Source organism: Gymnoscopelus microlampas (assembly GCF_963454915.1).
Source record: "Gymnoscopelus microlampas genome assembly, chromosome: 12".
Classification (NCBI taxonomy): domain Eukaryota; kingdom Metazoa; phylum Chordata; class Actinopteri; order Myctophiformes; family Myctophidae; genus Gymnoscopelus; species Gymnoscopelus microlampas.
In genome coordinates this window covers 40,066,310-40,078,574 of record NC_139949.1, presented here as the reverse complement: position 1 = coordinate 40,078,574, position 12,265 = coordinate 40,066,310, and the positions used below count along the sequence as shown (strand labels likewise).

The 12,265-nt window shown below is 41.9% G+C and overlaps 1 protein-coding gene across 1 annotated transcript in view; it reads right to left on the bottom strand.

Moving 5' to 3' along the window:
* LOC311057812 (replication protein A 70 kDa DNA-binding subunit-like) overlaps positions 1-11,699 on the bottom strand; it is a 76,233-nt gene extending 64,534 nt beyond the window's left edge. Inside the window, exons 1-6 of the mRNA XM_084074910.1 lie at positions 11,544-11,699; positions 10,213-10,260; positions 9,303-9,390; positions 7,127-7,229; positions 6,522-6,604; positions 5,742-6,062 (exon numbers count right to left, since the gene is read on the bottom strand). Of these exons, the coding sequence (XP_083931036.1) occupies positions 5,742-6,062; positions 6,522-6,604; positions 7,127-7,229; positions 9,303-9,390; positions 10,213-10,260; positions 11,544-11,576 (676 nt within the window). The 5' untranslated portion in view covers positions 11,577-11,699. The remainder of the gene's footprint in view (positions 1-5,741; positions 6,063-6,521; positions 6,605-7,126; positions 7,230-9,302; positions 9,391-10,212; positions 10,261-11,543) is intronic.
* Positions 11,700-12,265: the final 566 nt, after the last annotated feature.

Sequence of the window (12,265 nt, the reverse complement as noted above, 5' to 3'; positions counted from 1 at the left end):
ATCCCCCACACACCCACACAGCCAGCTTCTCCACAGAGAACTGTTGGATATGTTTCTGGCACATAACAAAATCAATGTCTGTCTTCAAAGCGGCCAGCTGTAGAAAACAACTTGACTGAGACAAAGGCCAAGATAAGAATAACAAAAGTCAAGTACAATTCCTGGGCTTATGATACATGGCACTCCATCAGTGTTTCCCAAATACAGGGTCGTGACCCATTTTTGGTCACGGACCCGTTTTTATGGGTCACAAGTAACCCCCCCCCCGCCCCCCTCCCTCGCCCCAGGGAGGCAATCGTTCAATAGATTTTCAGAAAAATAAAATAAAAACTATAGTAAACTAGGGAAAATAGCCAATCTACAAGCTCACAATGTGCATCACAACGCGAGAGAGACTGCATGTAGATCTGATATTTTTACTAGTTTTGAAATAGGGCTTTGTGCTTGATTCATTTATTTTATGTTTGTGTCTCGAGCTGAAAAGGTTTGGGAACCAACCCCTGAACTAGATAGTGGTCGACGTGGTAAATGGTGCAGTTACATAGCACTTTTATCCAAAGCGCTTTACATAGAAGATTGGGCCCATTCACACACACACACACACACACACACACACACACACACACACACACACACACACACACACACACACACACACACACACACACACACACACACACACACACACACACACACACACACACACACACACACACACACACACACACACACACACACACACATTCACACACCGATGGTGGAGTAAACCATGCAAGGCACCAACCTGCTCATCGGGAGCAATAGGCTCTATGCACAGCAGCCATATTGGAAAGAAATTGGGCCTCTTCTTACTTCCTTCACAGGTGTTACCAATGATACTAATGATGGCTCTGTTCCATTCTGGTCAAACAGAGTCAGGGTACTGATATTGTGCATGTTGGCTCACTGGAAACACTCTGTTACACCAGTTTGTCTCACATTGGGGTCCAGGGACCCTCATGGTTCCTTGAGGGGTTCCAAATGGCCCCTTGCAAGTGTGTAACTCTGAGAGTGTACAAATGGAACCAAATGGACCTCCATTTGGTTCCATTTGTACACTCTCAGAGTTAAGGGGTCCTTGAAATGTTTGAGAACCACTGTGCTACACAAAATGGAACAGAGCCTTCATTAGTATCATTGGTAACACCTGTGAAGGAAGTAAGGAAGAGGCCCAATTTCCTTCCAATATGGCTGCTGTGCATAGAGCCTATTAGAGGTTCAGCGCCTTGCTCAAGGACACCAACTCTGGGGGAGCCCGGGATCGGACTGGGAACCTCGCGGTTGCCATCCGGCCCGCTCTACCGGCCACTCTACCCCTGAGCCACTGCCGCCCCATATGTGGCACACATGCCGCTTGCATGATGCACATGCAGGCAAATAGTAGAAATTTGCCTAATGGGATAATTGGGACTTTATAGTTTCCATTTCATTAACGTGGCTAAGGGGCGCTGCTGCATTCTGCTGATGTGTTATCATGCTGATGCTTACTAGAAGACAAAACTGTGCATTTTAGTTTCTTTCTTTGTCTTTAGGCTATCTCAACGTGGGGCTCACCTAGTAGGAGAGCATACTCCACAGAATTGGTTCCCAAAGTGGGGTCCGGGGACCCCCAGGGGTCCGTGAGGGAGTTCCAGGGGGTCCCCAGCTAAATGATGGATAGTTAGGAACCAAATGGACCCTTATGGATCTGTAACTCTGAGTGTACAAATGGAACCAAATGGACCCTTATGGATCTGTAACTCTGAGAGTGTACAAATGGAACCAAATGGACCCTTGTGGGTCTGTAACTCTGAGAGTGTACAAATGGAACCAAATGGACCCTAACGGGTCCATTTGGTTCCATTTGTACACTCTCAGAGTTAAATGAACATTGATTTTACAATATGAATTGGGGTCCCAGAGATAGAAATGCCATAAAATAGGGGTCCGTAGCCTAATGCATGTCAAACTGGGGGTCCTTCAATTAAAACGGTTGAGAATTGACTGCTAGAGCTGTAAAAATCATCTCTTATGGGGGGTCCGTGGCATATCTTTTCAAATTGGGGTCGGCGGGCTAATAAGTGTCAATTTGGGCGTCCTTGACATGAAAAAGTTTGAGAACCACTGCCCCATTGTATGTAACGCTTCAGTCCTTCCCATAGCCGGCCCAGGTTTGAATCCGACCTGCGGACCACAGCTGCATATCATCCTCCCTCTCTCTCCCGGCCTTTCCTAAGTCTGTCTCACTTTTACTGTCAACAATAAAACAGACAAGCAAACTAACAAAAACTAAAAACAGGGGTTGTTTGGGGGTGGGCTGGGCTTTTTTTTGCAGGACTAATCATCTGGCCGCAGTATTAACATTATGTTAATCTATAAATCAGATCCTAGTTTAATTTTGTGAAGAAAATATAGTGTATAATAGTGACATTTGAAAGAAAAAACAACAACTAGAAAACAAAAAAAAAGCACATGCTGGGCATGTACAGCATTCAGACAATTTACCATATTGAAACCTTTGTAAACACATTTGAAAGCCTTCAACTGTACGCACAAGCCACCCACTAGAGCTTAAAGCTTAAAAGTTGTTTATATTATATGAACAATCTGCTCTCCCACTGTAACTACAGCTGTATGAAGTTAACGGGACCATAAATGATAATGCAGTATCCCTTTCCAACCAAGTCTCTGGCTCCCTCTGCTGGCGATACAAGGATTTCCAAATAGAGAGAGATTCTCAATTAACAATGCCAAAATGATCTCTTAATGGCGTTCTCATCAGGATGAGGTCTTTTGGTAGGCTAATGCGGAAGTTCTACAGGTTCCTACAGGCAGATTTCCAGTAACAGTCTTGCATTGGGTTAAGAAAATAAGCTACAGGTAGGCTATGCAGCAAAAAAAAAAAACATCACACTTTTTGAGATTGAACAATATGTGGTTCAAAGATCTCACTGATTATAGATATTTTTTTGCAATCAATGTAATGTTTGATATTAATACAATTAACTTCCGGAAACAAACTAACACTCTTGTTAATAGGCACAGCCAGTACTGGAAATATTTTTTAATGAATGTTCTGTTATTACCACTACGCAAAGAGCTGAGTGATATGATGAAAATGAAAAGAAATTTCATACTGACTTTGACATGAATTTCATGGAGTTCCATTTAAGTTTGAAGATGGCTTATACTTACATTAAACCTTAAAAGAGTGAACATTTTTAACCACTTACACCCTACAATTTGGTTGACTGGGGTACGTACCTCAGGCATCTATAATTGTATAGAGCCCTGTAGATCTGCTTTTTGTCAAATGTTTGCCACAGAAATAGTGATGCTAGGGTTCATGCGGTTAATTCTACTTACACTAATAATGATTACATTATGGAATTTTGCATGATCAGCGCTGGGTTATGCTAAAGGAAATGTCATGCAATAAATGTTGGAGGAGCTTCGAGTGCATTGTTTCTGCCGTGTTTGAAAAGCATTAACGCCCTCAGCAGTCAAACCAAGTTGAACTTTTCTCTAGCTTGCCAAACAAGTTCTCTGAGGACGAAAGTTGTTTTATACTCCGACGGTTCCCAACCTTTTCTGGATCAGGGCCCACTCGAAAATCTCAAAGGCGTTCACAGCCCACTCACCCATCTGACCATTTAACACGGCAGCCGAGTACGCGCACATTTTCATGTTTATTTAAATGATCAGTCAAACTAATGATCAAACGGTTGTATTCCGGCTTCAATCAATGGATCTAACCTTGTATATTTTGAGTTCCTATTTATGATGTATCACTATGAAAAGTAAGGTTTTAACCCATTAAGACCTGGAACGCATCTATGTCACTTTAGATTTCTTTGGCTATTCAAAAATAGCAGATATACAAGCTCGGTGCCGCGCTACGAGCTTGTAGATCTGCTATTTTTGAAAAAACGTGAAAAACATTATTATTTTTTTTTTTTTCCTTTCCATTTAAAAATATATATACATAAATGTTATATTATTAAAATCTTAGTGTTTTGCCAATTATTTGGGGGCCCACTTGCATTATCCTCATGGCTCACAGGTTGGGAATCACTGCTCGATAAGGCTCCGCTCTGAGATCTCCACTGTTTGTTTTCATCAACCTACAGTACGACGAAGCTATGACATAATTTGTCTGTGACATTTTGCAATTTCTGGTGACAGACACAGTATAGACACAGTGTGCGCCATCTCTCTCCAAGAATTAATTGCCATCTGGTTGTGTTTGTCGTCCATCAGATAGGGATTCTAGAGATGTGTATCTGCTATAACCTCCTCAGCCAACCTTTCCTCCAAACCGTCCATGGTACGTTGCTGGCAGTCACATTGCGGACATAAATCACAAGCCCACCTTGAGTTTCTGACTAAGGGTGCCACTAACAGATGGTCTTGCAATCGGTTAGCAGACATCCTTATTCCGTTACTTAACGGTTATTAAAAAAAAAGTACAAAATCAAATATTAGTTTAAAGATTTAATTAACGGTGTAGCCTCAGGCTGAAATACAGATACGATGACCCACATACCCAAACCGAAATGAAAGCATAGCATGTCAGCGTGTTTTGGTATCAATCTAGTGAGCACTGCAGTCTATTGAGTGTAAGGTATACTGCCGAAAACACCCGCTCCAATAGCACTTTGTTTACTTGCCCTTTTCCCACAGAAGTAACATGGTTATGTCCGAGCGAGAGCAGTTGCATCATGTTCTTCTTTGTACCCACCCCCTCCCCATCCATGAGTAGTGGATCGCTTGGACACACAGGTGCTAATTTTAATTGATTGCATGTTGCTTGTGCAGCTGTTATATTTGAGCACCGATTCACAAGGTTTACATGGAACTTTGTCATTGTCTTTCCTTGTGGTCCCAAACAGAGCTACACCTTCACTCTTGATCCCTCTCTGAACTACTGCCCGGTGCACAAATGCGTATTTACTAGTATACAAATGGACCAATAAGTCGAAAAGCATATTAAGATTTTGTATTATTTTCTTTTCACGGCGGACACTCCTGACAGGCTAACCCTTGATATCTACAAAATCCCAGAAAAGTGCAGGTCTGCTGCTACACTGTTCTTTTAAATCATGGCTTTCTGTGCTGCCTTATAGTGATGCGCGGGTCGGGTTTTTTCATGACCCGCCTCGCCTCGCCCCGCCACGGAACCCAACCTGCCTCAACCCGCCCCACGAACCCATATATAAATCTATGGCTCAACCCGCCCGCGACCCGCGATTTTTTTTTTATTCTGTAAAATCATGGTTAGAAAATAATCCCCAAGTGTATTCAAACCGTTTTATTGTTATTATTCTTATTCTTATTAGGAATAAAGACAAAACAAGAGCATGTGATTTTGTATTTTAGTTTTTGCGTGTGAGAGCGGCTGACCCACTCACCCGCAGCCCGCATAATTGCCACTGAAATTCTGACTCGACCCACCCGCGCCGCGGTTTGACCCGCGGGTTACGGGTCAACCCGCGCATCACTACTGCCTTATATTAAAGTGTGTTAATAATTTCTTCTGCACTGTAATTTGATTACAATGTGTTTGCACTTTGCTCTTAATGTGTCTTAGTACTTAACGTTTTGTGTGAAGAACTTTGAATTACCTAGGTTCTGAAATGCGCTGTACAAACAGTCTTTCCTTGCCTATGTTATTATCGGCATCAGGTATGATGAGGATACACATTCAACTGCCTGGCACTCACCGGACTGGGGGCTGTTTGATGGGCCAGGACGTGTAGCAGATGGAGATGCAAACGTGAAGCTGCTTGGAGTAGGCTTCTCGGGAGAGAAAGAGGTGCTTCGAGCACGCTTCTCGGGAGAGAATGGGACGCCTGGAGCACGCTTCTGGGGAGAGAACTTCATGGGAGAGATCGATGTGGTGCTTGGACTGGGCTTCTGGGGAGAGAACGATGTGGAGCTTGGAGCACGCTTCTGGGGAGAGAACGACGATGTGCTGCTTGGACTGGGCTTCTGGGGAGAGAACGAGCTGCTTGACATGGACTTCTGGGGAGATTTAGTCGTACCTGTAGGTTGAACACACTGCATAAAGGAGTTGTAGATGCTGAGGTGTAAAGTTTCCCCAAGTTAAAATTCCCTCACTTTTTAAAATGTCTCCATGACGCACAAATACATGTCCATGGCCAAACTTGTACATGCTATCCACAAGTTTCCTAGGGCGCTGTGGGATCACTTCCTGTCGATTTGATCAGGTATCTAGGGATCAAATCGACAGGAAGTGATGCCCACAACGCCCTAGGAAACGTGTGGATAGATCAGAGGGAGTTGGAGTCATTAACCCCGTTGGCCGAACCCACCAAATGGGGATACAGCCAATTGCGTCCCAACAGCTGAAAATAAACATAAGATAACCAGGCCTGGGACAAGGGGCATTTTGAAACTCCATGACTTTTGCAGTTTCCTTTTTTTTTTTCTCTCAGGAGAGTGCAGACAGTGACACTGTAGCATTTTTTGAAGAATCTTACCATATGGGGTGGGATTTCCAATCCTGTCTCCAATTTCCTCAGCCGACTTCATTACGTCCATGTCCAATATAATAACCACACGTCTGAAGGACAAACACATAAATAACATGAACAAAGTACAAAACATAATTATGCCTCTGCCAGCGGACAGCCGCGCCCGGAAGCATTATGTTTTTGGGCTGTCTGTCTTGTCTATCCATACGTCCGTCCCACCCATGCGAACATGATATCTCAGGAACGCCTTGAGGGAATTTCATGAAATAAGGCGCCAACGGTTATTGTGACAAAAATTATGTTCATAAAATGTCTTCAAAGTCATCACTACATTTACTATAAAATAACATAGCATGTACTGAATACTACAACATAGCGTATGAGTATAGTTCAATGTACATTATTAATCTGGACAGACATGGCTGAAAACTGCAACTGGTTGGCGGAGGCATACAACCACCATGTGGTATTTCTACTTTAATACATACAGTAATATAGAGCGGGAGAGCCCAGGGAGTGAGTGAGGGAAGGAGGGAGAAACAGAGAGAGGAACATACGAATGTAAAAGGGGGGAATTAAAAGACAAAAAAACGCATGAATGAATACTCTACCTTCCATCTGACAGTGTGTTGGTGGTTGTCCTATTCAGCTGGCACACACAGTGAACCGCCATCCGCTCAGACAGACTGTTTAACTGGGATGCTAGCATGAAGTCTACACACACAGAAAAAAAAGTGGATAAGCACTTGTACAAACAGACCCACTTGAGGTACCGTCTCAAAGACTATACACACAAATGGAAAACTTGTAAAAACGGTTATAAACACACTGCACATTTATCTCAAGCTCAGAAATTCAAATCCCGATACCATATTCAACTGAACATAGATCAAATGTTCTAAATACATGCTAAATGATATGATAAAGGCTGACTGGGCCAAGACATTCACATTTTGTCTGGCCAAAATAAATTGGTGAAATTGACCCTGTCCTTATTTTAAAAGTTGGTCAGTGCTACCATACATCCTTGGATGTTGAGTGTTTTTAAACATAATGTTATCATCTGCTATATATTTATTTTTGCTTAATCATAATGTTAGCCATTTGGATTTTCTCAAAGTTTACATTTAACAGGCAGGAAATTCTAATTAAAGTAAAGGAAAGCAAGACAAACTGGTAGCAAGTAACAACCATGTACACAGTAAAAGAAAAACGATGTCCTCTCCCGACCTGGGATAGGGAATCAAACGCAGGTCTCCTGTGTGGGAGACCATACATCTACCGCTCATGCAAGAGGGAATCCCCACTTGGCTAGGGGAATTATTGGGCTTAGGAGCTTCAGGCAGTTGTCAACCAGCAGGTGTCCAACACAACGATCTAAAATGTCTAAATGGAACAGTATGGAGACCAGACCACCTCTAAGCACTGCAGTTGTTCTAGCATTATTGTAATAACATGCTCTACGCGGCAGGGGTCTTCAACGTTTTTCAGGCCTAGGACCCCTTAGCTGAGAGAGAGATGAAGCAGGGACCCCCATTACATATTGGATTCATGTTAAATGTGTGTTTTAAACATTTAACCATTTACACCCTCAACACTTTCGGCTCCAAAAATAGCCGATCTACAAGCTCACAACGCGAGCGTCTGCGACGCGTTGTGAGCTTGTAGATCGGCTATTTCCGGCTAATGTTCCCCCCAGAATGGAGATGCGAGGGTTCAAGTGGTTAATGTAAAAATATAAAAAATAAAGTCCCTATCACACAAACATTTGGCGGCCCCCTTGCAGTATCTCTGAGGACCGCCTAGAGGTCCCGGACCCCCTGTTGAAGACCCCCTCCTCTACGGTCTACCATATAGATAGGTTAAATAGGATATAGGAATAAGGTTAAAATGAATACGTTCAGAATCACAGCTTTAATGCTCAGCTGTTTTTCTTTTACCAGCAGAAAGACTATTGTTCAATCTGTAATAATGTCTGTATTTGATTATGGGGATACACTGTATATGCATGCTTCACTCTCTACACTGAAGCCTCTGGTTGCAGTCTACCACAGTGCTTTGCGTTTTATTACTGGTGATGATTATCTCACCCATCACTGTATTTTATAAGATAAAGTGGGTTGGCCATCTCTCGCAGTTCGTAGAGAGCAACATTGTATGTTATTTATTTATAAGGCCTTGTGTGGTAAACTTCCTTTATACCTAACCTCGCTTTTGGAACCAAAGGTTACTGGTCACTCAACACGTTCACAAACACACATTAGATATACCAGTCCACGTAAGAGCAGTGAACATGGAAAAACTGCATTCATGTATTATGCTCCACACAAATGGAACAAACTTCAGGACTCTCTGAAACTGGTGCGATTGGTCTCAATAGAGACATTCAGGGTGCTTCTTGAGGACACACTACAGTACATAGTGACTGTACCTGTTTCATGTAACACTGTTTATTTGCATCTGATTTTTAAATCTCTGTGTTGTTATCCATGTCCTCACTGTATTGTCTGATTCACCACCTTTTGCGATTATTTTAATGCTGTTTTATGCTTCTGCTTTTCTTTTTTGCTTTATTGTCAAAGTTGTGACATTGTAATGTGATTCAAATGTTTGTTATCAGGGCGTCCTTGAAAAAGAGAGCTTGCTCTCAATGGGTTTCCCTGAATAAATAAAGGAAAAAGAAAGAAAGAAATATTTCACATTGTACCAAGATACATCCTAGCGGCTAGCCTATTATGTAAATAGATGCCATGTGATCGTGTCGACTGTCTGGAGTGTGTTACTCACAGATGCTGGAGTGCACACCGTCACTCATCATCAGCCGGAACTTGGGTGGGCCGGGCCGGGCGGAACTGGCAGCCACCTCACCGATTTTCTGCAAAAACACCACAAAAAAGAGCAACTGTATTTAAACTTGACATTGTAGATACAAATGGGAAAGGTGGTTATTATTACATATAAGTTTCTATGGATGTTTTTTTATGCAGGATGTAAAGCAAGTCTGGTAGTGAAATAATATTACTAACAATAACCCTGTGGGTGCTATTGTGAACACAAATGATCTCCTCTGCCAAACTATTGGTAAAAATAAGTATCAGCTTGGGTTTCACGACTATAACTTTTACTGGCCTAAAGCCCTGTGATGTTAACTGTAGTTGTTTGCCGTTTGTCATTGTAGAACAGACAAAGACATACCTGTCAACATTGTGTGAGTTGAAAATAATGTGCACATTATGTTCAGCTTAATTTCCGTTATGGGGGGGGGGGTCATGTTGATACAAGGACATGCCCAAAATTATCATATGTTAACTGGGGACCCCCCACCCACCCTGACAAGCACTTGGAATTTAGAAAATAGCCGATCTACATGCATGTAGATTGGCTATTTTCTAAATGTTTGCCTCTTTCTTAGGTAATATTTGACAATTTGGTCAATGTTTGACCATTTTCTATAGCATAGTTTGTTGATTACTTTTGACGCAATAAAAAAAATATTTCAGAGGTGTTAAAAAGGTCTTAAAAAGGCCTTAACAGTCATTAAATTGTCACTTTAGAAATGTGCATATGCCCTGCATACACTTACGTATGCTGTATGTTGGTCTGTTTACTTTTGAGCGAGAAAACAATGTTGCACATTAAGCTTATCGTCTGATCATTTGCCCACAGGTTGAGAACCACTTAAAAGCACTTTACTTACCAGCACTTGAAGCACCGGTCTGTTCACCTCCACATCTTTCATCAGGGCCTACAGGACACACCAATTAACACCGTTCAACACGTACCACTGTTTGCAATGTCGCTGCAACAGTCTACTTGACAGGGGTCTTCAACAGGGGGTCTGGGACCCCTACTAGGGGGTCCTCACATATACTACAGAGGGGCTGATGATTTTTTTTTACATTAACCACTTGAACCCTAGCCTCCCTATTCTGAGGAGAACTTTAGCCAAAAATAGCAGATCTACAAGCTCACTGTGAGCTTGTAGATCTGCTATTTTCGGCAAAGAGGTTGGTGTAGAGGGGGGAAAAGAGCAGACCAAGTACAGGTTTTCAAATGATTGAGGGTTTAAGTGGTTAACAGTCTGAAAATACATGAATCCAACATACACTGATGAAACAAGTTACTGTCAAACAAGTCTATGAAGCCATCTATGAAATATATGAAAAAGTTTAATCTGCAACACAATGGTATACAATTATGTTGTGATGGGGGTCCCTGCTTCATCTCCCTCTCAGCCAGGGGGTCCTTGGGCTGAAAAACGTAGAAGATCCCTGGTCTTTACATGCATGGACCCCCAATGGAAACAAGCCATATAGTGCTTTCTTGGGTTTAATCCTTTTAGCAGACCTTGCTTGTATAGAACTGTACTTTCTGTGCTTTTTTTTTCGCAAACTGTTAATAAAGTATTCAATGAATCTATCAAGTCTAGACTCTTGAGGGGGTTCCAGGGGTCCCCAGCTAAATTATGGATAGGAACCAAATGGACCCTTATGGATCTGTAACTCTCAGAGTGTACAAATGGAACCAAATGGACCCTTATGGGTCTGTAACTCTGAGAGTGTACAAATGAAACCAAATGGACCCTTATGGGTCTGTAACTCTGAGAGTGTACAAATGGAACCAAATGGACCCGTTAGGGTCCATTTGGTTCCATTTGTACACTCTCAGAGTTAAATGAACATTGATTTTACAATATGAATTGGGGCCCCAGAGATAGAAATGCCATAAAATAGGGGTCCGTAGCCTTATGCATGCCAAACTGGTGGTCCTTCAAATGGTTGAGAATTGACTGCTAGAGCTGTAAAAATCATCTCTTATGGGGGGTCCGTGGCATATCTTTTCAAATGGGGGTCTGCGGGCTAATAAGTGTCAATTTGGGGGTCCTTGACATGAAAAAGTTTGAGAACCACTGCTTTACTGTACTGCACGTTATTGCTGCATCTGCTTCAACAACATTAGCATGCAAGAAGAAGAAAAACTCCCAGCATCAATCATAATTTCATCATTATTGTATTGTTGACAGCCTACCTCCACGGCCCCCTCTGTTAATGTCACCACCATCCTCTCTCAATGCTTCATCTGTTTAGCGTTTAAAGACACGGGGAATCGTTGAACTTGACGTTGACGTTGTTAGTTGTTACACGTCTCCAGTGTTTTGGTTTGGTGTTTTATTTTACAGGGCTGCTGTTTGGACATGCGTGGTACAGCTGATCGGTTCTCGCGAGACTTTACGGCTTTCACACTTCCTGGTTTCCAGGAGTTAAAGAAGGAATGGCCGTGTACGTCACGTTATGTGTGCTCCGTCTTTTACTTTGGATACAGGATAGGTGGGCACTTATAGGGACATCTGGGCACCTCGATGTAAAATGGGCTATTTTGTCCAAAATGGTAAACTAATGTATATATTATATAATATTTCTACAATTATTGCTACAAATTGCTACAAAAACTGTATTTCCAGTCATTTTTTCATCATTATTATCATTATTATTATTATTATTATTATTATTATTATTATTATTATTATTATTATTATTATTATGTTATTATTATTATTATTATTATTATTATTATTATTATTATTATTATGTACCGTGAATGTTCACATCATGTATACTTTTAATAATAAAGAAAAACATCACATGGATGCAACTGGGACGTATCATCAGTGTTGTAGCCTGGGGTCATAGGGTGTTTCGGGTCTCGCAACATACAACATACACATACGCCCAGGTGACCCAGCCAGGGTT